Source organism: Oryza brachyantha, chromosome 4 (genome assembly GCF_000231095.2).
Source record: "Oryza brachyantha chromosome 4, ObraRS2, whole genome shotgun sequence".
NCBI classification, from domain to species: domain Eukaryota; kingdom Viridiplantae; phylum Streptophyta; class Magnoliopsida; order Poales; family Poaceae; genus Oryza; species Oryza brachyantha.
In genome coordinates, this window is record NC_023166.2 from 4,265,773 (window position 1) to 4,293,222 (window position 27,450).

At 38.0% G+C, this 27,450-nt stretch overlaps 2 protein-coding genes across 3 annotated transcripts; one reads left to right on the forward strand and one right to left on the reverse strand.

Annotated features, from left to right (window-relative positions):
* The first annotated feature begins 17,485 nt into the window (after positions 1-17,485).
* Positions 17,486-25,163, forward strand: LOC102704881 (aspartyl protease family protein 1). Of its 2 annotated transcripts, none has more exons than XM_006652059.3 (10): positions 17,486-17,983; positions 18,087-18,222; positions 20,933-21,156; positions 21,235-21,459; positions 21,900-22,035; positions 22,111-22,184; positions 22,276-22,375; positions 22,459-22,519; positions 24,599-24,670; positions 24,743-25,163. In XM_006652059.3, exons 1-10 carry the CDS (start codon positions 17,664-17,666, stop codon positions 24,958-24,960), a joined length of 1,566 nt encoding a protein of 521 aa, XP_006652122.2. In that variant the 5' UTR covers positions 17,486-17,663; the 3' UTR covers positions 24,961-25,163. The 2 variants fall into 2 exon arrangements, with proteins under 2 accessions (XP_006652122.2, XP_040379392.1); XM_040523458.1 differs by having other exon boundaries at positions 24,797-25,163.
* A 388-nt stretch (positions 25,164-25,551) lies between these two features.
* LOC102705152 lies at positions 25,552-27,210 on the reverse strand. The gene is made up of 5 exons (XM_006652060.3): positions 26,964-27,210; positions 26,741-26,863; positions 26,398-26,649; positions 26,124-26,288; positions 25,552-26,026 (listed from the first exon to the last, which is right to left on the reverse strand). Exons 1-5 carry the CDS (start codon positions 27,087-27,089, stop codon positions 25,733-25,735), a joined length of 960 nt encoding a protein of 319 aa, XP_006652123.1. The 5' UTR covers positions 27,090-27,210; the 3' UTR covers positions 25,552-25,732.
* Between the last annotated feature and the right edge of the window lie 240 nt (positions 27,211-27,450).

Sequence of the window (27,450 nt, forward strand, 5' to 3'; positions counted from 1 at the left end):
TAATGCCTCTAATCATGGTTAAGACTATCGTATAGAGAAAAAAAAGTAACAGCTGGCTTGTGCTTATCCTGGAAACTATAACTGAAGTTTTACCCTCTTCTTTTTATATCTCTATGGTTTATGATTCTGTTGTTAAAATAATACTCTTTTTGAAAGATAGGGATGATTACACTTCCTATTATAGCCCATACTTATTTTTTTATTGTTAAAAAGTACATTTTAGAAAGGAAGAATTACCTCCATAAACTTGAAAAATAAATATTTTGCACCTCACCTATTTAGACTAAACAAATAATCATCCGAGCACTTTTTCGGCTAATTTTGCACTAGGCTTGCTGACTTGGTATTCCGGCATGGCAAAAACAATTTGAAAAATAATAGGCCCACCTGTGTGTTCTCCATCTCTCCTCTCCTCTTTTCTTCTATCTCCTCCCCCGTCCATCTCTCTCCCTACTACCTATACATGGCCATATGGGGCCCGGATGGGCTCGTGCCGAATTTCATTGGGCCGGCATGGGCCTATGGGCTTCACCTAACGCCCAGGCATGACCCAATAACACGATGGCCCATGGGCCAATCCGAAGGCACGATGGTCTATCATGCTTATTTAGTAAAAAAATCTATATTTCATCTCTCTCCTCTTTGGGTTGCATGAATAAGGCCGCGTTCGTTTGAGCCGATAAGATAACTTACCTCTCTCATTTTCCATGTGCACGCTTTTCGAACTATTAAACGGTGTATTTTTTGCAAAAATTTTCTATACGGAAGTTGTTTTAAAATCATATTAATATATTTTTATATTTTTTAATAATTAATAATTAATTAATCATGTAATAATATGTTTCTATGTTTTCCGTGTCGGGTAAGTTAACTTACCCTCTTCTCTCACGAACGCAGCCTAAGTCTATTTTTCTACATCCTCTTTGGGTTCTATCTTGTACGGCTAGAGTAAGTCTATTTTACATACCTCTCCTTTTGGGCTAAGATTTATATGATTAAATTAAGTCCATTTTAGGTCCTTTAATATTTTTCCTCATCCCTACTAATTAAACTAGGCTATGTCGGGCTGGCCCATCATACCAAGACATCGGCCTAGGCATGGCCCCAATGCTCGCCGTGCTTGGCCCAAGCCAAGTGCTCATGTCGTGGGCTGGGCTGTCAGGCCTTATGGCCATCTATACTACTATCATTCAATCCCCTCCATGTTTCTCTCTACATACCCCTAAATTGAGCAGGGAGGAGGAGCTAGAGGTGGAGGCGACAACGGTCGGCAACCAATGATGAAGCAGCCATTGGGTAAAAGAAGCTAGAGGCTTAGGTGGTGATTGAGCCAAAAGGCATATTTGCAAACGAAAAATGGTTAGTGAATAAAACTTTTATATATGTAATCTTCATGATCTAAAATCCGAGGCTAGAAAATAAAATATGGTAAAAAAACCTCAACTACAAATTTAATATTAAAAATTCAAATTTTGGCTTCTAACAGAATTAGAAGTGAAAACGTAGGGGTGTTAGGCAGGTGGTGGGTGGAGTTCAAGATTGCTTGGGAGGGCACCAGTGGGGAGCTCGAGCTTGCCAATGTTGGAGAAGCAGGCTGTGGAGGCTGGAGGTGGTGATCAATCATGGAGCCTGAGCTCGCTTAGGCCTCGTTCGGTTGAAGGGGCATTGGATGGGATTAGACCATAAACCACATGGATTTCTTCCCTGTGGAATAAATCCCGGCCGACAGAAAAATCGTTGCTCGGTTAAGCCTAGTCGGGGTTCTAGCCCGGCACATCCTGAGATTTTTCCATTGTCTTGGCCGAGAAATTAATCCTCTCCATCGGTGGGGTGGAGAAAATCCCGTCATCTTGTGTGATAATGTATAAAATCTCAACCTGCTACTTTCTATAAATCCTTGCCAAAACGAACAGATGTTTTTATGAAAGAGATTATGAGAAAGTTGAGGATTCAAACCCTATAAGGATTGAGTGACATGGGAGGGATTCACCCGATCCCTCCCAGGATAGATTCCTCTTAGAGATTAAATCCCAACTAACTGAACAAGGCCTTAGGGAGGGCACAAGATAGTGACGCATCGCGCTCATCCTAGAGCCTAGTGGCATTGCGCGTCTATTCCCAACCTCCGTTGCTTCTCCCCCTCCACCCTGAACTAGGAAGCCTCCAATGCAAGGAGGTTACAGAGCTTGCGCTTGCAGAGCTTGCCACATGCTTCAACAAAAGGGAGAGAGAATTCAACAAAAGGGAGGGTGAAGACAAAGGCTGAGGATTAAGGACGAAGGATACTATTACCTGTAGGGTTGAAAATAGTGCAGAAATTTTGCAACCTAACCGATACCGTTTTTGAAAAACTTATTTAATAATAATACATTTACTGACCATCAACATTTCTAAAATTTAGTTTTTCCATTTCTTTTTTAGGATCGCAACAGAGTAAAAGAACTACCAGAGGGGGTGAATGGTAGGTAGATCAAAAAACCAAATCTTTTCGCGGAAATAAAAGATTACCTTCAAAAAAGCCTTATCGAAACCTCCGGTCGCACTGCGAATGTACCACCGGTCAGACCACCATTATGTGGCCGGTCAGAGCGTTCGCATAACCTCGGTCAGACCGACGTTGTGTGGCCGGTCAGACCATCAGCCTATCTGCGGTTAGACCGTCGGGATCGTGAAAAAACGCCGATCGACAAAGCTTCAAGATGTAGATTGAATCTCTCGACTTTTATTGATCAACCAGTGTTTACAAAGTGCATAGAAAGCACTCCTAACAAAAACTTTCGATCTACTATCGAAATATAGTCGAAATCCTAATTTTCTCTCTCAAACGGCACAAAAAGCTCACCGGGGACATACCTCTCGGTACCTATTTATAACCTCGACGTGGGTATGCAAGGCCCACGTATCTAGCACGAATTAGGACTCCCAATCTCGTGGGAAAACAATCATTATCCGTAACTAACCATATCTCTATCTCTAATACAACAAATCTTCTCAAATCCGGACTCTATCCGAATTCAACTTCCATAACCCATACGCACACAATATCTCCATCGTATGCCATATGGAGTCTTCACCAACCACGTGCATTGAACTCAAGCCTAAGTATCCCGCATGATATCTTGACCGCCGAACGTCACCTTATCTCCAAGTTGACTCCCGATCCATCACCGGTATACTCTCCTGAGGCATTAAGTCACCTACACATGAATCAAACAAAGAACATATTCCGAGACCAAGCTATCTCTAACTTGACTAATGATTAGCAAAACAACAGTACCCATACGTATAGAAACCAACTAGAAGTCGAATCCATGAAGAACAAATCCGAAACCGAAAAGAAAACCGAAAGCTGAAACTTTTGGGGCTGACCTACCGGTCTAACCGCCCAGATACCTGCGGTCTGACCGCAGTTGTCTGAAAGGTCTGACTGCCCATATACCTGCGGTCTGACCGTCCGGTCAATCATCACAAAAACATTTATGTCGCAAACCACCAATTTGTTTATCATAAAAACATGTAGATCACTACTTGATCTTACACTTTTAGCATTATATTAAAGTTGACACTAAATAGTTGAATTCATAAATGTGAAAATTTTCCAACACTTCTAAAAATTTGATAATCATAATAATACCATTTCTGACCATTTTAATCTCTAATGACAGGTGGACCTCATATTTCTATTATTTTTTATGTTGACTAAATTGCCATCTATGTGCCACGTAGGATTAAAGTCGCTTTGTACTGAAAACACAGATTTAGCCCATAATAGAGAAATTAAATTCGCGCAATAGGTGAACAAATCTATTTCTATTTAAAAATTAAACTTCTATGGACTAAATAAAGAAATTTAACCTAGCATGGAAGAACTCAAAATTGAGACAAATTCGACAAATTTTAGAAACAACCAAAAATCCCCAATTCTTTCTCTTCCCTTCTTCCTCATTTCCTTCACTTCCTGTTGTTTCCTCTGTGTTTCCCCTGTCTTCCCTCTGCTCTGGCTGCAGTAGCAGAACATGGCGGCAGGTATGCCGCTGGAACTAAATATTGGAATCATTAAATTATATAAAAAAACTAAATATTGGAATCGGTTCTTACTAGTACCGGATCCAGTAAATTCACACATTGATGTGAAAAAACATGGCCAAATATTTGATAGATGGATGCATATTGATTTATCATTTTAAAAAATCGTGAGAATTTTAAGCTTTTAAGTTTAATATGGAAAATATAGCGTTTTATAACTTTACATAAAACGACATTGAGTTTAAAGAACTTCGTCTCTCGGACTATTTCCACCTGGAGCATTTCGACGAGCCTCCGGGTAGTACAAAGAAAGGGAAGCGACAACACTAAGGCCTGTTTAGTTTTCAAAAACTTTTTCTAAAAACATAATAAATCTTTGGACACATAATAAATCATTAAATATACATAAACATTAAAACAAATTACACAGTTATGGGGAAATCGTGAGACGGATCTTTTGAGCCTAATTAGTACATGATTAGCCATGTGGTACTGTAACCAACATGTGCTAATGACTGATTAAGTAGACTCAAAAGATTAATTTGTCTCACGGTTTCCAGACGGAATCTAAAATTTCTTTTGTCGTTAGACTATGTTTAATACTTTAAATATGTGACCGTGCGCGTCGATGTGAACATATGTAAATTACTTTTAAAATGGGCAATTAGTACATCCATATAGGGTATTCCAAATAAATGTGACTAGCTTTAAATTGGTTCCAAAATTCATAAAAAGTAGTTCAAACATATTTAAATGTACTCACCAGAAAATTAAAAGGTGTCGTTACATAAGTAATTACATTTGAAACATATATAAGATAAAAAATGGGATAAAGAACATCTGAAACATATATATGCAGTTACATCTGAAACAACCATTGCTTGGTATTGCCAAAATTTGTGCCTGAATTTAAGTTACTTATGTATATTCAATTGTTTGGACTTACCAATTATTTCATCTATTTTTTATACTTTGATAGCAAGAGAAAACTCGAAAAGATTATGAAGAACGAGACGAGACTGCCACAAAATGATCCACAAAGAAGCTACTAAACTATTGTATGTTTACATTATGTCAAAAGTAACTTAAATTCACCAGGGAAGTAACTTTTATATATTCAGGAAGTACCTTGTCTATATACGTAGGTAAGTAACTTATCTGTATGGGTCGGATCAATTTGGCATTACAGTTAAAGAGTCTGAATTATTATATTTACGGGATACTTTTATAATCACTTTTTATGATCTGTGTGTGCAAATGGCGACGGATTGTATTTGCATGCAGTTAGTAGGTATAGACCTAGCATTTCATTTCATATGGAATTTTTATACTTTGGAACCAAGAGAGAAACTCACGATTTTAAGTAGTCTATCCAAGTGTTTAGGCTTAGCCCTCGTTCTCAAACTAGAGAAGATGATGAAAAATTAGACAAACCAGCTATAAAAAGGCTCACAAAAAAGGTACTAAACCATGATATGTTTACCTTCTATCAAAAGTAACTTAAATTCACTCGGTAACTAACTTTTGTATATTTGGAAAGTAACTTTTATTTACTAGGGGAGTAACTTTTGTATATTCAGGAAGTAACTTATTTGTATTGCAAAGTAACTTAAGTTCACTTGCAAAACAACTTATGTATATTTTGATTAAGTAATTTTGTTATTCAGAAAGTAACTTAAGTTTACTTGCAAAGAAACTTATGTATATTTTGATAAAGTCACTTTTCTGATGGTTTGCTACTGCTTCCTCTATAAGTTTTTTCACCTACTTTCATGTGTGTTGCGTATTTTAACCCCCCCCCCCCCCCCCCCGCCAATGCATGTTGCGATGGTTATGAGTTTTGATAAATGATGGAATTTTTCAAGATTTGTAGGAAAAACACATTTCAGTAATAAAGATCATCATGGGAGAAAATTAGTGTTTTCGAATGAAAACAAATAATTAAACTTTATCTCCTTATGTCTCCAAAGCTGGAAGTAACGTGGGAGAGGGTGGCAAATCATCAAAATGCCAGTGTAAGAAGTGGCAAAGTACCAAATCCCCTGCTGGTCTGCATTCCACTCAAGCTTCAGAAATGGGCAAAATGGCTTCTGTATGTCTCTTGTTCATGTCCTTGAGCATGTCGCCGGTGTGTGAGAGGAATGGTAATCAAATTAACTGAGATTTGCATTTGGTAAAAATGGGATGATGTGATACCGTTGGCTTTTGCATTGTTATAAACCTGATTTTGCGTGAAGGCTTGGAGAGAGAAAGTAGAAGGATGAACTGATGAAGGTGAAGGTCACTCATAGGTTCTCCCACTATTTTTAAATTCTTTTGGGCCCAAAGAACTAACATACAAGCTCGATAGGGTAAAAATCTCTTTGGTTTACACAGAAAGGTTAATTAATTGCACCCCATATTGTTGATTCTACTTATGCTTGTTAGCCAAAATTTGAATTTTTCAACCTTAAATTTGAAGTTGATTTTAGGGTTTTTTTTACCGAAGTTTATTTTTTGGCCTTGGCTTTTAGATTGCTAAGTATATATCATTAGGCATTTTCCAATCATCCCCTTGGTTTGAAATTTTGAGCGATGAATAGTCTATGGTATATAAATTGATTATAGACAAATGCGATAATTGGGGAGAGTTACATGAACTTAATTGTAAAAAAAGTATGTAAGAAAAAACGCTACTAGAGTGACCTTAACAAATGCAATTAACTAATACTCCGTAGCTCACACTTCATGGCAAGGTTTGGGTACCGGTTGATGCCCATGCTATCGTTATTTTCAAGTCTAGCGATTTTAACCTTCTTTTCCGAGCTTTAATGTTTTACCCTGGTTGTTTTAAAACTAAAGATTGAGTAAAAAAAGGATTGAGAAAACAGAAAAATGATGGAAATTCTAGTTATTATTCGACATATTTTAATCTCAAAAAATACCGTACTAAGCATGACATGTATATAGTGATAGTGCTAAACATGAACATGCTAATAAAAAGATAAGCATCATCTAGTAATATGTTTAACACTAAGATAATGAAATACACATACTTGGAATAAGAATTAAATGGGCCTAGCCTATTTAATCCAACAAAAAAGACTCCTCTCACAAATTCATATTTGCTTGAAATATGAGCAAAATAATAAAGCTCTAGAAGAAAAATGGAACAAATATGTAATTGCCACATTGTCTTTTTTCCACTCGATAAACATCGTTAAATCCTATTAATGGAGGGTGAGGGTGAGGTGAGGGGGGTTGGCAACCTTGTGCCTATGTTCCAAACAACAAGGGCTAATCATAAAGTTAAGAAACTAAGGACAAAATCATAACTAGCACTACAAGAAATATGACCTTCTGTGACGAATTTCTCATGACATCAGAGCTATTCGTCATTAGCACATTCTATTTTATGACGATTAGTATGAGATGGGGTAGTCTAGTGACGAAAAAAAAGTGTTCGCCGTTAATACCAACTAGAAATCGTCATAAAGTATTTCAATAGGACATTGTGACGAATACAGATTTGTCATAAGGGGCAAAAAACAAACGTCACATATTTATATAATGTATTTCTAAAAAATATATTAAAAGTTAAAGCAATTTAATTAAGTAAATTAATGAGGAAACTAAACTTTTTCTTTAAAAACTCATGGTCGAAAATATTTTTTTAATATTCTACATGGTCTAAATTATTTTCTAAAATTTTCTGTGAATTTTTGGGGCTCAATAACTAATTTTAATACCATAAAGTTTATTTAACCTATTAAAATAAATTGAAAACACATTAAAATCTCCCTCTCTCTCCTTGGGCCTTTTTCGGCCCAAGTATAAATCTCTCCCTCCTTGGGCCGGCTTCCCCTTCCCCTTCTCCCTCTTCGGGCCACTGGCCCAACTTTTTTGCTCCTCCCTCGCCGAGAAGTTCATTTTGCCTCCCTCCTCTCAATTCATATAATTTTTTGGATGGTACATAATTTCAAATGAAAAAATTGTTCACAATAAAGTTGTGTAACTTATCAAGATCTACAAGTTTTGTTTTGTTTATTTTGCTATATGACTTTGTTTCAGTAATTCGAATTTGAATTTCAAATTATGACAACATCAACAATATTTTCAAATATTAAATGATTTCTACTGAAAAAGTCATCAATAAAGAAATTGTATAACTCATCAATATTTATAAATTTTATTTTAGTAATTTCTTCATCCGATAAAGTGCTAGTAACATTTGTCACAAAATTTACATATTTTGAACAATGCTACTACAACTTTATCGGATAAAGAAATAGATAAAATAAAAGTTATAGATATTGATAAGTTATATAAATTTGTTGTTCATAACTTTTTCAGTTAAAATAATTTAGTATTTGAAAATCTTGTTTGAAGTTACCATAATTTGAAATTCAAATGCAAATTATTGAAACAAAGGCATGTAGCAAAATGACCAATTGTAGATCTTGATGAGTTATACAACTTTATCGTGGATGACCTTTTCAGTTGAAATAATTTAATATTTGAAAATATTGTTTGAAGTCGTTATAATTTGAAATTCAAATTTTATATAGGTTAATTAAACTCAGATGGAGAAATGGCCAAAATAAAACTGGTAGATCTCAATAAGTTATACAACATTGTTTTTGACAAATTTTTCAGATAATTTCATTTAGTAAGATAAAATTCCATTCGAAGGTTTAATACTTTGAAATTAATTCAAAGGAGGGATGCATAATGGACTTCTTGGAGAGGGATGAACAAGGGCTAGCCCATAACAGGCCTTTTGCTCCACTCTCTCCCTGAGAAGTCCATTCGGCCTTCCTCTTCAAGTAATTTCAAAATCTTAACCTTCATAACGAATTTTAGCATATTAAATGAACTTTTGTGAAATAATTGTCGAAAACAAAGTTGTACAACTTATTGAGTCTATCTATCTTATTTTGGTTATTTCTCCATCTACGTTTGATTGACCTATATAAAATTCGAATTTTAAATTATGGCAACTTCAAATAATATTTTTAAATACTAAATGATTTCAACTTAAAAAGTCATCAATAACCAAGTTGTATAGCTCATCAATATCTATAAGTTTTATTTTGGTCATTTATTCATCCGACACAATAATAGTAGCATTGTTCACAAAATTAACATATCTTTCTTATAGTTTATAAACTATATAAGAGATATGTACATTTTGTGAACAATGTCACAAACCGCTTTCTCGGATAAAGAAATGACCCAAATAAAAATTATAGATCTTGATGACTTATACAACTTTGATGTTGATGACCTTTTCAGTTGAAATCATTTATTATTTGAAAAGGTTGTTTGAAGTTGCAATAATTTGAAATTTAAATTCAAATTATCGAAACAGAGTGATATAACAAATTGACCAAAACAAAAGTCGTAGATATTGATATTTATACAACTATTTTGTTGATGACTTTTTTAGTTGAAATCTTTTAGTATTAAAAATATTGTTTGAAGTTGTCATAATTTAGAATTCAAATTTTATATAGTCCAATTAAACTCGGATGGAGAAATGACCAAAAGAAAGATTGTAGATCTCAATGAGTTCTACAACTTTCTTTTTGGCAACTTTTTCATACGAGTTGATTTATTATATTTTTGTGTTTTAATTCACAATGGTTTAATAGAATAAAAAGAGAAAAAAGTGTTGGGTGGGTCTATTTTGGCGGCATTCCAAAAAATGGGGCATTCCAAAAAATTTCGCTGACCGGCACCAACCCAAAAAATTTTTGGAGTAGATTGATGCTACTACCCCTCCCTATCCGGAAAAATTACGATTGTGTTATACCATCTGTCAAAATAGAAAGGGTAGGATCGTAATTGTCCTGCCCTCATCTGGCGCTGAAAACCCTAGGTCACCCATCTGCCGCCTCCTCATCCCTCCAGTTCCACTGCCGCCGCCACCTCCTCCACCCCTGCCGGCCATCGCACCCCCATCCCCTCCACCACCACCACCAGCCGCCGCGCCCCACCCTCTCCACCTCCACCGGCCGTTGCGCTCCTATCCCCTCCGCCGGCCGTCGCCCCCCCGTCCCCTCCACCACCTCCGCCGGCTACCGCGCCACCATCCCCTCCACCTCCGCCGGCCGCCGCGCACCAATCCCCTCCACTACCTCCGCCGGCCGCCGCGCCCCCATCCCCTCTACTACCTCCACCGACCACCGTGGCCCACCCCCTCCACCTCCGCCGGCCGTCGCACCCCCATCTCCTCCTCCGGCCTTCGCACCCCCATCCCCTCCGCCGGCTACCGTGCCACCATCTCCTCCACCTCCGCCGGCCGCCGCGCCCCACCCCCGCCACCTCCGCCGGCCATCGCACCCCCATCCCCTCCACCACCTCCGCCGGCCACCGCGCCACCATCTCCTCCACCTCCGCCGGCCGCCGCGCCCCCATCCCCTCCATCACCTCCACCGGCCGCCACGCCCCACCCCCTCCACCTCCGCTGGCTGCCACGCCCCCATCCCCTCCACCACCTCTGCCGGCCGTTGCACCACCGTCTCCTCCACTTTGGCCATTTCCGCAAGGAGTTAGTGCCGTGTTTGTTTGCTCTCACTGTTAATTAGATTTTTGTTTGTGATGTGGTTGTGGTCGAAGGGTAGGTTTTTTTTGTTGCTGTTGGTGTGAATTCTTGCTTTATAAATTCTTTGTACAAGTTATTGATGAATAGAAACTGATCCAATATATACATGGATGCATTTGTTGATATCTTGGATCATTAAAAAGCAATGAAATACAATGCATGAATTAGGAAATGGTTAATTTTGTAGCTGCAATATATTGCTTTTGAAATTAACTAGCAGTGACTGGGCATTCAGTCTTTTGGTTTTAATTGCCCTAAACAAGGGCTTATCAACCAAATTTGACAACAATATCGAGCATTGACTTCTTGTCTTTCCGAGCAGTTCAATATTTGTGATGATTTTGTCCAGAAGAGATGGAAATAATGCGTCGCATGTGCCCTATGCAGCTGAGAGTATGAAAAAAATCTAACACCTTTTACAATGTATGGTTTCTTTGGCGATTATTTTACACTGTATGGTTTCACATGTACCTTTTTCTGGTTAGGGGAGATTATTTTTGGAGTGCTTCTATATAGTTTCTTTGGCTCTACCTTAGTGAAAGTACCTATCATCTCTTATGGCAGATAATTAGTGAAGAATCATTATTTTTTTTCTATATATCCTTTATCAAAGTTCCAAGTGATGTAACAGAATATCCTTTTTTGAATACTTGCTGAACATGTTAATTTGACAGTAAGGAAAAAAGTTGTATATATTAAAATTGATCAAGGTTTGTACTGTCGTTGTTCCTCTTTTGTTCATGAACCACCTTTTGGTCCATCATTTTGAATCTTGGCACCGGTAACAAAACTAATTTTTTGTCCTTGTTTTTTTTCCTCTCCCGTATTTACAAATCTTTGTGTACAGTGTAAATCATAAAATAATTAGTGCATGTGTGGGTGAGGTAATGGAGAATGCAGGAAGCCATGCACCTTAATTGTCTACTATTAAAGGTCAAGTAGTCACAAAATTCCACCTTATTTGTGGTAAATAATCACCTTTTTCAATTATTTTCAATTCATCTGGTGGTGTGAAGAAACGCCAAGGAGCCACTGCTGACCTGCTGAAGATGCGGACAGGTATAGCTTTTTGCACGCTATTGCTATAGTTCTGATTATTTTCAATTATTTTTAATTTCAATGTTTTTCCTAAGATTTTTCATTGAGTAGTTCTGATTCGCACCTCCTTGCAATCGCTAACAGATATGAGGCATCTAACCAGGTATGTAAATCAATTAATTAAACTGGAATCAAACCGGTTAGTACTCAACAAACTGATTAGTCTATCTGTGACAGGTTGTGCTTCCTTTTGTTACCAGCCTTTCTTATTATGGACAGCTGCTTGATGGAATTTTCAATACGATGGACAGCCTTTTCTAGGGCAGTACTACATCACTTTGGTAATTTCAATACGGTTTTCGAAATACTGTATCAACAATCCCATATTTGACCTTTACAACTTCAGGTAGATCTCCTAAAATCTAGGATGTGATCTTTATAACTTCATGATATACTTAGATTAGTATGCTGAAGTATATATTATTGCTCTTGGACCTTGGTTAGGACGTGATCTTTGCAACTTCATACTAAATTCATATTACACCATGTATAGAAATTATCTGAATTAGCACCAGATTTGGAATGCATGTACCTTTAAAGTCTAGATTGCTTCTTGAACATGAGCTGATTATGATCCTTTACATGATGATACCGGTGAACAATATTTGTTTCATGATGGCATTGCTAAGGTGATGATTCTTCTACTTGACAGTGGTTGTATTGGTGTTCTTTTGGTAATCACATATAATTATCTGGAAACCAATCTTTTCATGTTGCAACCTATCAGATGTTTTGGTGCTAGATTGCCTCATTGATAGTGGCATAATTTGTTTTTGGTACCTGTTTTTTTGTTGCAGCTCCTGTTGGTGCTCAATATTTGTTGACTTTTCTTCTGGAATCAAACAGCAAGTTGTTTTAGGTGCTTCAATTTTTTGGTGTTGTATGTCCTGCTGGTGTGGAGGGAACCTGAACCTGGACCTTAGATTTTTTTTGGGTGCTGCAAGTGTTTTCAGGTGTTTGTTAAGCCAAAACTGTGTATGCTTGAATGCTGTGTGGTTCTTGAACTTGGACAAGTTGGTAGCTTGGTTCTGCTACACAAATTTTTGTTACTTGTGTTACTATCGTTTGATTGTGGAAGTAGAGTATTTGAGACCGAGTCATTTATTAGGTTGAATTTGAGGGAAGTAGAGTATTTGAGACCGAGTCATTTATTAGGTTGAATTTGAGATGAACTAATGTATGAATTCTATTATATTCTTATCAGTTGAATCTGAGATGGTATATGTTATTATGTTTGAATCTGAGATGGTATGAGAAATTGGATTGAATTTGGTGGGCTCAAATTTAATGGGCATGTTTAGTGGGCTTTAATTTGTTGGTTGACAAAAATGGCTAGTACTGAAATGGGCCTAGTTCTAAAAAAAATAATGGGCCACTATTAAATAATTAATGGATCAATATAAAAAATTAATGGACCGTTAAAATAAGGTTTCGTCATACAACACCATTAGAGACGCATGATAGGTGACGAATGAATTTTTGTCACACGGGCATCACAAATTACGAAACGTGACGAAAAATTTAATGTTTGTGACGTAAATGAAATGTCATCTATCATAAGATCTCTTGTGGTGTAGACTAAGGCCGTGTTTATTTAGAGGGTTGAAAATCCTCATTAGTCAGCTCTACATATTGACCCATGTTCTCATTTTATATAGTATCATGCTTTACACTTTCATCTTCACTTCGTGTAAAAGGTTAACTTGAGAATGGTTAGAGCACCAACTTACCTTTTACACAGTGGAGACCTAGAATTTTTCTCCAGTATAGACTATGGCCCAAAGGCAAATGCATCATACAATGAAGATTTATGCTCTAATAACTATAACACCATGCCTGCAAAATCACCTTAGTCCACAATACACACTGAATGGGCCAAAGTTCTTATAGCATCTCGCTTACAATTTCATCATTGCTTTATGTAAAAGGTTTAACTTAGGGATGTCATGATTGGAGCTCCTAGGCTTATAAGCAGTCCCTCATCTAAAGCAGTCCCTCATCTAACTAAATTTCTAAGATGGTACTAAGTCACCACTGCACAGCCATTTCTAGGCTACATGAGCATAAACTGCACCGCTACTAGCTAGGCTTGAAATGGACTAGGTATTATAAGATATATATATATATATATATATATATATATATATATATATATATATATATATATTTAAAGCAGAAAAAATTAAGTCCTAATATAAAGAAAATTATAGGTCTTGTTAGAAAACTAATCTTAATATATTCGATGCTTATATATATATATATATATATATATATATATATATATATATATATATATATATATATATATATATATATATATATATATATATATATATATCCATCTTCAACGAATTTCCCAAGTAGCATAAGAAATTATTAATCACCACTTCATATAGGCACGTAATTGTGCCAAATAGCTTCTAGTATTATAGCGCAACACCAACAGAGCTTGACTAACAAGAGTCGAGTGGTATATGATTCTTTAAACTCATCAGAGAATTAATTCTTGGATCTTCCTGTATAAAATTGGTGATCCTAACAAAGACAAGTTTTGGTACACTGTTAGTGTACACCAAATGAAATTGGTAGATTGGGCACGTGACTTGAGAAGAAGGGCAAAAAACGACACAATTTTACATAGAAAACCCATGTGAACAAAAAAAAAACCACGCACGTCCACGGATAATAATCACTGTAACAAAAAAAAAATCATCACGCAGTGGAATAGCAAGCAATATACGCAGTCACAGATCGATGTGAAGAACAGTTGGCTGCTGCAGCCGATTTTATTGCTGCACCTAAACAAAGATGGAGTTATGTCCCGTCGGATCAAACTCTATGGAACAGCTCTGCTTCGGTCTTGAAACATGTGTTAGAAAACAATAGACAAATAAACGATGATCACAGTAGATTAATCATAGAAGACATGAGATTTAACGTGGAAAACATTTCTAAAATAGGAGAGAAAAAACAATGGGCGCCAACAAGCAAATATCTTCACTATATCGAGACGAGGTTAGAACGCCGCACGATAACTTACAAGAGATATATATAAGGTGAAACCCTAGAATCCATAGAGTCCATACCGCTTTGCTCCGTCGAATTCGGCCTTTCTACTATAGATTTGGATCATAACTCAACAGTATGGAACTCGATCTCGACGAAAAAATGTTGGATTAACGAGACAAGCATGGCGGTGGAAGGTCAGTAAATTAGATCTCTTTGCTCTCGTACCACTAGTTACAGAATTTTGGTAAAAGGATATATAAATTTTACATGAAAAATCCTTACATGTAAAAATTATCAATACCGACCAATAATCATCACCCAAAAAAATAAGTATAATTTAGATGCAGCGGCGGATCCAACCGAGCAAAACGGGGGCTGATTATCTTATTTGTCCTTTAGCCCCCCCCCCCCCCCCACCACCACCACTTTATCTTTTTTTTTCTTTTTTATTCCTCCTATGCTCTTATCTTTTAAGGGATCCAGCGAGCAGGAGGCTCAAGCCTCTCATTACCCACGATGGATCTCCTCCTGTATAGAGGAATAGAAGAATAAGATACTTTTCTCTAAGTACAACTTGCAAAAGATACCAACAAAAAAAATCTAAGTGTCCACACTAATCCATATATATTACTACCTCCATCCCTAAATATTTGAAGCCGTTGAATTTTTATACACGTTTGACTATTTGTCTTATTCAATTTTTTGTCAAATATATAAAACTATATATTTGCATAAAAGTATATTTAACAATAAATACAATGATATAAAAATAATTAATAATTATGTAATTTTTTTAATAAGAAGAGTCAAACATGTATAAACAAGTCAATGACGTCAAACATTTAGCGACGGAGGAGTATATGCTTAAATCCAGATCATATATGCCTAAACATTTGACGCCGTTGATTTTTTATACACGTTTGACTATTCGTCTTATTCAATTTTTTGTCAAATATGTAAAGCTATATATTTGCATAAAAGTATATTTAACAATAAATACAATGATATAAAAATAATTAATAATTATGTAATTTTTTAATAAGAAGAGTCAAACATGTATAAACAAGTCAACAACGTTAAACATTTAGAGACGGAGGAGTATATGCTTAAATCCAGATCATATATGAGCTCATCCACCGTGTAGTGAAAAAGAGGTAATAAGCATTAAATTACTCTTTTTATTGGGTATATGATACACCGTATAAGTGATAAACCACAACAACTGTGATATAAGAGTAATTTTACAGTCTAACAATACTGGTACCTCGCGGTACTAAATTGTTTCTGATCGTTGGATCTAACCACACACATTCTACTCAGCTAGATCCAATGGTGAGAAATGATTTGGTACCTCGAGGTACTTTTTGTTGAACCGGAGCAAATCTCGTGATATAAACTTACTACCACCAACAAAGAAATAAAGTAATATTATAGCGGCCCCCACCATTTTTTTTATGTTACAAGGTCCGTAGCCAGTAATCTTTTGCCTTATGATTACAATTATAAGTTAAAATTTAATTTTTCGGACTTAAATTTAAAGTAGATTTTACGATACTTTAAGCATATTTTACTTTTCAAGATCATTAAGAATACATATGTAGAAGTTTTCTTTATAACTTATTTTAATCGTTTATGCTTTTTAACAGCAAAATGATGAGATCATCAACGTACACATGTACATACTACTTACTACATATGCACATACTACACATGTACATACTACATATACATATTGTGATGTTACGCTAACAATATTTGTTTCAAATACGAGCATTTTAAGATTCAAACTTTGTTCTATAATCTAAACATTTATAAACTACTCATGTTACTATTTATCCCATTAGTCAATTCCAACTAAAATTTATTTGTATACTGCCCTTAACCACCTTTCTAACCTCAACCATCCCTTGTTATTGAAGAACACAAAGACTTTTTTTAGTAATGCAAATTCATACTAAACACCCTACAAAATACTTATATTCTGGAATAGCATAAGTTTCCTGATAAACATAATTTTAAAATGTACCATAGATATGAAATATACTAACATAAATATTGTCCAGATTTAATAATCAATTGAGCTGTTCGGTTTGGCATTTAGGACGAATTCGAAAGGAAGGTGTTACTCATGATTAAAGGGGTAGTCCAATAAGAGATATTAGACACATAGATTATTCCAATTAATATTGACAGGAACTGTTAAGGAATGAACACCGGAACAATAAGATGCTTACCATGTACTTTCTTTTTTCTAAGGTATCAAGATGGTCATTTTGACTGATACCGAATGGAATTGATTCCTGAACAGAAGGAAAAAAAATAATGTGTGTCTTTTATTTCATGACATTGACTCTTTTATCTACGCGTGATCATTTCTCTTACTAAAAATATATAACTATTAGTTATTTTTTATGATTTAACTTATTATTAGAGAAACTTTAAAAATAGCTTGCAATTTTGTAGATTTGTAAAAATATTAAATAAAACGAATAATAAAAATATATTAAAAGTTAACTACGTTAAAAACAATAGAGGGCATATACCTCACCGGTTCTGACTTCTCAGTCCAAATTCAGAGCATCACATGACACATCGTGCCCTCTTTAACGAAAGAAAAGAAAAAAGCAACAAGATTAAAGACGGAAATTGGACAGACCAAAGTCCCTCCCAACCATCCTACTAGTAAAAAGCTAAAGCCCCACACTGCACTGCAGTGCTACCCCCAATAATTCGCTTCCCCCGAACCCGAAAGAAAAAAAAAAGATAAAAAGGAAAAAGGAAAAAAAATAAAAGCTCAAAAATCAAAAGCAAACCATTTCGTCGACTCACGGCGCACACAAAACCGCAAAATCCGCCGCCGCCGCCGACCACCGCAGCCGCCGACGCGACGCCTCCTCTCTCGCTCTCGCCGATTTGCACCGGATCACATGCGGTCACCTCCCCGATGTCCTCCCTGCTTCTCCACCACCTGCTCTTCCTCGTCGTCGTCGGCGTCGCGGGCGGCGGCCGGCTGAGGGCGCCTTCTTCGCTGGAGTTCCACCACCGGTTCTCCTCCCCGCTGCGGCGGTGGGCGGAGGAGCGCGGCCACGTGTTTCCCGGGGGCTGGCCGGAGCACGGCAGCACCGACTACGTTGCGGCGCTGGCCGGGCACGACCGCCGCCGCGCGCTCTCAGCCAGCGACGGCGGCGGCGGAGGAGGAGACAAGCCCCCGCCGCTCACCTTTTCCGAGGGAAACGCCACCCTGAAGGTCAGCAACCTCGGATTGTAAGGCTTCTTCTCTCCGTCTCTCGCTTCCTCTTCGTAGCCGCGTGTAGTTTTTGGTGTTCGCGAGTTTTAGTAAGGAGGAGCATTTTTGTGGTTATGTTAGCTTGCACTACGCGCTTGTGACGGTGGGCACGCCGGGGCAGACGTTCATGGTGGCGCTGGATACTGGGAGCGATCTCTTCTGGCTGCCGTGCCAGTGTGATGGGTGCACGCCACCGGCTTCAGCCGCTTCTGGATCAGTAAGACCACTATTCTCTTGACAATTCGTTAGATCGTTCGATCAATTAGGGCGGGGTTGCTGGATAATTTGGAACTAAACAACCATCCATGCTGCAATATGTTTTTGTTTTTGTGCTGATATGCAGTATAATTTAAGAGCATTTTTTTCATCTTTGAGGAGGTACCATGATGTACCACTATTTTTTATGTAAAATTTGGTATCTAGGTACCAAGAGGTATTAAATTTTACATAAAAAAATTATTACCTCATGTTATCTTCTCAAAGATGGTAAAAATGCTCATAATTTGGTGATTTGCCCTATGTGGGAATGGCACCATAAGATGGTTGCTATCAGCTTAGTAAAATTGAATTAGATGTTCATTCTCTTAATATGTCTGACGTTACGGATGAAAATATCAGATCTTCCTGGCCTTTTTCATAAACATTCGTATATAGGTTTTTGCCAATAAAAAATGCCATATAGAGTGTATGATGTAAACAATTTCCCCGCCCCTCTCGTAGCACCAAGAATCAAGTTTAGAGAGTATACAAGCATCAAAGTTGTCAAGTATAACTACTATAAGTATAGTGCTAGTGCTGTAAATGGTTCATATCTTTTTTTTATTACTTTTGAATGAATTACATAAAATCGCAAGTATTTGACACGTGTTGTACAAAATGACAACTTCAGTGAATATTATCGCACACATACATGCTTTGTCCATTGTTGTTTCACTTAGCTTGATTTCCGTCTCAACTAGCCCTTGAATGGTCTGGGGCCTCTGGGCCACATATGTGTGCTTCATTGTAAATATTTGTGATTACTAAGCTGCCAGGGATCACGAACAAACTGAGTGCAGAGTACTAAATGATGTTAAGGCACGATTAGTCAGATAATTATAATAAGCAACAAATTAACATATGCTCTCATCATTTCACGTTTGCAAGTGCTTGGAATTCATTTTGTGGTTTTTTCATCGTAGTTTATTTTACAACATTAGTTTTTAAATTGCTATGGACAAGTATATGAACGATGGGAGCCTATGTTCAAATGGAAGTTCAAATCTGATGATATAAATGGATCTTTTTCTTCCTTGGACACATCTAAACTTCTAAATTATATACAGATATGTATTAGTAAAGACACATTTAGTATTGTGGGAAAAAAACATTTGGAGGTGCACATGTACCCCCATAAACCTAGTTGCACTGGCCACTGTGTTAAGGCCTTTATCCTGCAAGGATGACTTAACTTGGCGAAACATAAATCAAGCTAGGTGAAAAAAAGGCATAAAGCATGTTGGTTTGTGGGAATATCACCAAACTTGTTGATGTGTGCAACACATGTCAGTAGTTGTACTTGTTGATTTTTGCGATTCACTCGCTCACTTTTATCTTAAGTTTGAATTGAATACTTAAGCTGTCCACATGGTTGTTTGGTGTTACACTCAGTTTTCTGGTCTGTCTATCATTCTGAAGGGTATACAATGTTATAGAAGAAGAAGCAGACAATGCACTTCTAGAATGGAAGCCTGTGTTCTGTCTAGATGCTTTGTGCTTTGACGATTTTAATTTGTCCAATAAATGGATAGTAGTTTTAACTTCCAAGGGTAGAAATGTTTTAATAATTAATATTATTACACAAGGAAAATTTGAAGGTATACATTATGTTTCTTTTAAACCATATCATTCAAGGTGTCCTTGATGTTTTTCACTGTACCTTGTGAGTACTATAGCTGGTATGGACATGCAAGGCTGACAGGCAGTCCATTGTCTGGATGTTATATTGGTTAGTTTCCTTTTCTCTGCAGTTGGGATGGATGTTACTTTAATGTGTTTGTTATAACCAATACTTATTATTCACAAGTCTGTCCTTGATATGATCAAGCACAACCTATGGTCCCTAAAGTCTTACAGTGGCCTTTCCCTTGACCTGTTTTTCTACATATATTTATCACCAAATCAGTGGGTTTTTCACCTCTACCGTTCTACTTCAGTTTGTTGTCAGCAAACCTGTATAGTGGGCTTGGTTCACAATGTTAGCACTAGCAGCCAGAAAGCAGGCATGGAGCTTTCCTTGCCTGGCACAATTAAGTGATCGGATTAAGCTTGGTTTCTTACCAACTTATTTTTTGCATTGTATTTTGACATTTAGAACTTAGAACGTTCATTCTTATTATTTGGGAGTATTAGATTGAGCCTTTAGGGACTGGTTCTATATAGTATGGCATTATTGCCATCCTTTCTTGGCTAGATGAAACATAGTTGGTAATCGTCCTTTCTTTTAAGTTCCAAAGGCTTCCTACCCTGTTGGAAGGAGCTCTGTCCTCAGCTAGATGAGGTCGATACTCAAGTGCACCACTTCATCAAATTGTTGTGCATATATCTAGCTTGAGTGTTCCTGATTTTTTTTTCTATAAACCTTTTGTTTTTATTTCTTTGTTTCTGTTTTCATACACTCCTTTTTGGAGAGAATTTTTCCATGCTTGTTTTTTCTCTCCCACTTAAAACTTCTATTGTTAATTTGGAAATATCATAATATTTTCTTTTGGCATCTTCATAGATGTATGTTTTATTTCTAAATGTCAAGATTAACATGTATTGTTTGTGTGAAAAAAAATACAATCATTGTTTTTTCCCAATGGCACTTTGCTACATGTATTTTCTCCCTTTGAGAAATAAGTTTTCTCTAACTATATATTGCTCAAATGGCTGTCTCTGGGTTTCAGGCTTCCTTTTACATTCCTAGTTTGTCATCAACAAGCCAAGAAGTTCCTTGCAACAGTGAATTTTGTGAGCTTAGAAAGGAATGCTCTACAACATCGCAGTGTCCATACAAGATGGTGTATGTTTCTGCAGACACATCTTCGTCAGGTTTTCTAGTCAAGGATGTTCTCTACTTATCAACAGAGGGTGCCCTTCCTCAAATTCTCAAGGCCCAAATACTATTTGGGTAATTTTTACATTGCATCTGATTAGATGAAAGACATTGTGTTCAGTGTTTTGATAAAGTCAGCTTTATGTTTGTTAGGTGTGGACAGATACAGACAGGATCATTTCTTGATGCTGCTGCTCCAAATGGTCTATTTGGACTTGGAATAGATATGATATCAATTCCTAGCATCCTAGCACAGAAAGGTCTGATATCTAATTCCTTTGCAATGTGCTTTAGCGGTGATGGTATTGGGAGAATTAGTTTTGGAGACCAAGGCAGCTCAGATCAAGAGGAGACACCACTAGATGTCAACCCACAACAGTGAGCAATTTTTCTTCATTTATGGATTTATTGTTCAAGTTGCACACAAAACCACAAGGCATTGGCATGTGGCACATATCCTCCGATATTATGGCACTAGAATTTCGCAAAACCACACCATGATGAATCTTAAGCAATCTAAATTGTTAAAACACCAAATAGAAAAAAAATGACTTAGATTGATGAAGTTCCTTTATGGTGGGATCGAAGAACTCGTATTACAGCCAATGAATAATTGGTGAATGATGTGATTTTGTAATACTCTTATGACCATAATACCCAGGGTTATGTGCCACATGCCAAAACTTGTATGGTTTTCTGTAATTTGGGCCATAATTCCTGTGGTTTTGTGAAACTTATTGTGTACTATGTTATCTTCTTGTCCATTACTGTCTGAGTCATGTTAATATAGCCTATCTGGATAAATGTTTTTTCTCCAGTCCTACATACACTATCAGCATCACCGAGATTACAGTTGGAAATAGCCTGACGAACATGGAATTTAGTACTATTTTCGACACAGGAACGTCTTTTACATACTTGGCAGACCCAGCTTATACATATATAACACAGAGTGTAAGTAATAATCTTTCAGGGTCTGGTCTTTCATTGAGATGGGAAATTCACATCTTTTTGTATTTCCATCTTCAGTTCCATGCACAGGTTCAAGCAAATCGCCATGCTGCTGACTCAAGAATTCCTTTTGAATATTGCTATGATCTGAGGTTTTTTTTCCATATAAATAATTTTTAGACCTTTGATTTATGCAGTTCCCATTCTGTGATAAATGACGTATGCTAACTTTAACTTACACAGCTCCAGTGAAGATAGGATTCAAACTCCTAGTATAAGTTTGAGAACAGTCGGTGGAGGTGTGTTTCCAGTTATTGATGAAGGGCAGATTATCTCCATTCAGGTATGATGAGCCTCGGATAGTTGCAGTTGTGTAATTTTGTATACTAGGATAAGTAACCATGTTGGTTTGTTTCAAATTTGCAGCAACATGAGTATGTTTATTGCTTGGCGATTGTCAAGAGTGCAAAACTCAATATAATTGGCCGTAAGTTTGCGAATAAACTATTCAGTTACTTTGTTATTGTTGAAAACTCTAGGTTCACATCATTGATGCTTATTTGAGCATATCCTTAGTTAGGACGATACATCAGAAATGTTCTGCTCCATTCCAAATATAATTCAGTTGTCTCTTTTTGAGTGGGACCTGAAAATTGCCTAACTCCATATTTCTCATGCCTTTCAATACCATAATGAATGCTGTTCATTAATTAAAGAAACCAAAGGATCATTATTTTTTAGATAATGGAATTCATTCCGGCCTTTGCTTCAAATAGCTACAGCCAACTAAAGGATCAAATTAGATGTCAATATTTCAATTATCATTCATTTGTCTTTTCACATGTCTCACTCCTTTTTCACACCAAAGATCACTTTTTTTGTGGGGAACACTGATGACTACCAATATTGACAAAATGCTATGTTCCCCACTGCACACATCTAATTTTCTTATTTGTTTCCTAAAAGGCATGATATCCATAGTTGGTGCTGATGCGCCCTTGTATATATGATGCATTCCTACAAGTGTTGTGACTGCTTTGACTAATGGCAATCAGTATAGACTGTTTCATTTGTTAAAGCAGCTTCTAATGTGCTGCTGACTTCTAATGTCTAAAACTGGTTAGTTCCTAGTCTGAACTTCACTAACCAAGAAGATTCAAATTTTCATCAATTTTTTGGAACTGCACTTTTAGTAATCAGTTTCATAAATTACACTTCTATTACGAGTGTGTATCTAAAAACAAAACTAGAATATGCAGGACTATAGTTTTCCAAAAGTTTTCTAAGGACTGTAGTCTACTTATCCAACTGCTATTTCCATCAGAAAAGGCCACTCTTAAGGTACTACAGGCAACAGAAAGCTAGAACATATAGGCCACTGCTCTCTCCATTTCATATTATAAGATCTTTTGGCTCTATTAGATTTATCCGTGGATCAATAAATATGTTTTATATGTGTTCAGATTCATTAGCATCTTATGAATCTAGTGATATCCAGAACATCTTATAATATGAAACCGATGTAATATTTGGTAAGCCACAAGCCTTGAATATCGCCTGACCGATTGCAATTGGTTTAACATTGGCTTGATGCCTTCTCATCACTTCGGTGAGAAGATTGATACTCTTGACCATGCAATTTGTTCAATACATAATTGAGACCTGCCCAGCAAAAGGACACGGTCTCTAGAAAACAACTTTGATTACTAATTTCTATATATATAGAAATATCAACAAACATATGATTTTATTGAAGTACTTTTCAAGATTAATCAATACATATGGTCTCCATGTTTCTAAAGTTCTTAAAGTTTGACATTAGTCTTATCTAAAACGTCAGATTTTATAGAACTGGAGGCAGTATTTCTTAGCTTTGCCACCATATAGTTTTAACTGCTGAGATGTGTATTCTTTGATCATTGGATAGCCGTGTAAATGTGCCAATCAGAATGTGTTTGAACTGTATGGAGTCCTTTTGGGTATCCTTTTGGGTATAGCATGGCCTGCCAATTCTGGAAATAGTTTGGCCAATGAGCTTGGATTTTAAACTCTCGAGGGGATATCCCCTCGTCGGCTTCTTGTCTGTTGCATGCTATTCAAATAGTTATAAAAAAATATGAAAAAATTGTAAAGATAGAATAATATGTGATACATCACTACACAAACGCAAGTTAAAATATGACTTCTACAATTCATAACAAAAATAACAAATTAAAATGTGAATAGTATACACATACTCACAATCATATATTTGTTATTTTTGCTATGGATTGTAGAAGTTATATTTTAACTTACATGTTTATGTGGTGATACATCACATATTAATCTATCTTTATAATTTTTTTTATTTTTTATGACTATTTAAATAGCATGCAATAGATGGGGGAATGTCCTCTCGAGAGCTTAGAACATTTTCCCATATCTCTTCCCTCGAAGTACATTGACATTAAGCAGTGTGTATCTTGTACATCATTAATTGTGAACCTGAAAGTACTTGTGCATTGTCATCAGACCAGTCTGTTTAATTGTGTTCATACATACAGCTGATTGTATTACTATCGTGCAGAAAACTTCATGACTGGTCTTCGTGTTGTGTTCGATCGAGAAAGGAAAATTCTTGGTTGGAAGAAATTCAATTGTGAGTAAAGTGCTTGTTTTGTTCTGTCATTCTGAATAGCTTATGAAGTTATGATATTTTTTATGACCGTAGGTTATGACACTGATAGTTCAAACCCTCTTTCTATCAATTCACGGAATTCTTCAGGCTTCTCCCCTTCAGCACCTGAGAATTACTCACCCCAGGAAACAAAAGGTGGAAACCCAGCCAGCGTTACACAGTTGAGACCCCTGAGTAATTCATCCCCGGTGATGTGGTATGACAGTTTAGTGTTGAAGTTTCTTTTGGTCCATTTGGCCATCTTGGTTTGATCCTTTACTAATTGGTTTTGGGATGACCTGGATGTAAATTAGTTCTCACGGCAACTGTAGATGCCCTAGAAGCTGACTAGATAGTACAGCATAGAGAACAATACTCTGTATACACTTCTGTAAATTGTGTTGAAAGTAAATTAATTTGTGATGCCAATTTTTGATGGCTCACTGTACGAGCTCCCTTTTCAGTCTTACGTGTTTTCCTTGTCAATTCTACTATCCTTTATTATAATTTATCTCATTCTCATAAAGTGCAAACTTCTGATGAAGCTCAACATTCTGATGCTTCTAATTTGAGTATAGAAACAAAAAAAAAGTTTTCTTCTAAATTATTCGAGCTCAACATTACTCTGATGAAGCTCTTTTTCTTTAAAAGCAGAATAATGTGCAGAAAATAAGCTCTCTTGTCTACTTGAAATGAAAGTTTTCATGAACCTTCACTTAGTTCACATGTGTTCTATATGTTTGCAAATTACTACGGGGAATCTAAATATTGCTGAAATTGTAGAACATTTACACTTTTTGCCTGGCATTCACGTTGTTTAGACCAAAGCCTCCACAAAACTGAGGATAAATAAGAATTATTGCATTCAGAGATGCACATTTGCAATTGTCAAAATTAAAAGTGGAATAGATCACAGAAATATGGCCACCGAGAGTGGCCAAACTGAATGAACAAAAATACAACAGCAGAAATAGAAGATCATACTGTTACTCATCAGTAGCTCCACCACTGGAAAAGGACCCAGCTTATTCTCCTCAGATTCATCTACTCATCAGCTGACCCCAACGCTTCCAACTTATCAGCCGGGGCGACGGGAACTCCTCGGTCCTCGCGCTCGCCGCCTTCTTCGTCGTCGTCGCTGTCGATCTTGCCCAGCGGCGACGAGAAGTCCAGCCGCACCCCCTCCATCACGTCCTCGTACGACTCGGCGAGGTCCTGGGAGGTCAGCTGATGGTACTCCACCAGCTGAATCAGGCTCTGGTTTTCCCGGGACAGGTTGGCGTTCTCCTGCGCGAGCCGAGATTTCTCCGCGAGGAGTGCCTCCAGTTGCAGCCTCACCTGGACAGGATGTTGCAAAATTGTAAGCAGACTAGAGATTTCGGCATGGTTTGCTCAATTCTTGATTGGTGTGAAATGGTGAGGCCATTTTCATTACCAGGTCATCTTCTTCAGGAGGAGCTCCATTGTCATACCCCTCTCTCAGCCTCCTGTTCTCCTCCTCAAGCAAACCGCACCTCTCCTGCATGAAGTGCAGCTCCGACTTGATGTTCTTCAGCTCCCTCGCCAGAGAGGCGGCTCTGCCGGCCATCGAGACGGCCAGCTGCAGAGAGAATCCACACACAGAATTGAGACAAATTAGGCTTTTGAAATCGCCCAAATCAACTGGGGGGAAAATGATGGTGTGGAGATGGTGGTGTTTCCCAACTGACATTTCTGGCACGCTTCAGATTGGTGCTCTGAGCGACCTCCGAAGTGGCCTGAATGGCCGCATCCGTAGCAGCTTCTTTGCTTGATCCTTCACCTGCGTCTGATCCGGCGGCCGGAGTCTCGCCGTCGAGGCTCGCGGTCTCAGCCAAGCCACACTGCCGCTTGGCTTTCGGCTCCTCGTCGTCGAAGCTGTCGTCAGCAACTCGCTCGCATTCCCTTGCCTGGGAAGAGCATGTGGCGAGAGCATTCACTCCCTGGACAAGATTGTAGCACATCAGATCGAAGTTAATTTTCTCGAACTGCAAACTGGCAATCGACAAGAAGCGAGCGACCCCGGTGGTGAACCTTCTGCGCGGCGGTGAGAGTGTCGGAGAGCTGCGCCAGCGAGGCGGCGACGGAGTCGAGGCCGCGCACCAGCATAAGCGAGTCCTCCCGGAGCCGCTTCCCCCGCTCGGATTCCTCCGCGCACTGCAAAAAATCAGTACACCAGGACCGCACATCAAGATCCAAGTCGCACGCGACGCCGAGAACAAAATCGACGCCGTAGGGGGGAAAAGAGAGGGCTCACCGTGGAGGCGGCGGCGGGGGGCGCGACGAGGCGGCGGTCCTCGAGGATGGTGTCGACGCGGGTGCGGAGGCGGTCCCAGAAGCGGTCGTCGGAGGCGGGGCTGAGCAGCGTGGCGGCGGAGTCCATGGCGGGCGGAAGGACGCAGCGGCGCCTCAACGGCTAGTTTCCTTGGCGTGGAGAGGAGAGGAGAGGTTTGACTGGAATTGTGATGGTGATGTGTGGAGGAGGCGAAGGGATCGCGGGGTGGGCGAGTGATTTTTAAACGTGGGACGATCGGAACAGCAGCACGGCTTCGTTCGCAACGGTCGAATTTAATTGGTATTCGAGTTTCGCCCCGCATTTTCTCACGAGTTCCGGCGCGTCGGTTTTACTAGAGGGGAACGCGCCTGGTGGGGTCCCTCTGTCAGAAGACTCTAAACCAGGTGAGTACCGGCAGTACTATGTTTGATTTTATGTTTACTCGATGACGTTGATTTTTCATTTATGT

What these genes read in the sequence shown, in the direction of transcription:
- LOC102704881 (XM_006652059.3), top strand. Translation starts at nt 17,664, where the DNA reads ATGTCCTCCCTGCTTCTCCACCACCTGCTCTTCCTCGTCGTCGTCGGC. An exon ending in GAATATTGCTATGATCTGAG is followed by an intron (nt 22,185 to 22,275) that starts GTTTTTTTTCCA and finishes TAACTTACACAG; the next exon opens with CTCCAGTGAAGATAGGATTC. An exon ending in TGGTTGGAAGAAATTCAATT is followed by an intron (nt 24,671 to 24,742) that starts GTGAGTAAAGTG and finishes TTATGACCGTAG; the next exon opens with GTTATGACACTGATAGTTCA.
- LOC102705152 (XM_006652060.3), bottom strand. Translation starts at nt 27,089, where the DNA reads ATGGACTCCGCCGCCACGCTGCTCAGCCCCGCCTCCGACGACCGCTTC. An exon ending in ATCTGAAGCGTGCCAGAAAT is followed by an intron (nt 26,289 to 26,397) that starts GTCAGTTGGGAA and finishes TTCTCTCTGCAG; the next exon opens with CTGGCCGTCTCGATGGCCGG. An exon ending in CTCCTGAAGAAGATGACCTG is followed by an intron (nt 26,027 to 26,123) that starts GTAATGAAAATG and finishes CATCCTGTCCAG; the next exon opens with GTGAGGCTGCAACTGGAGGC.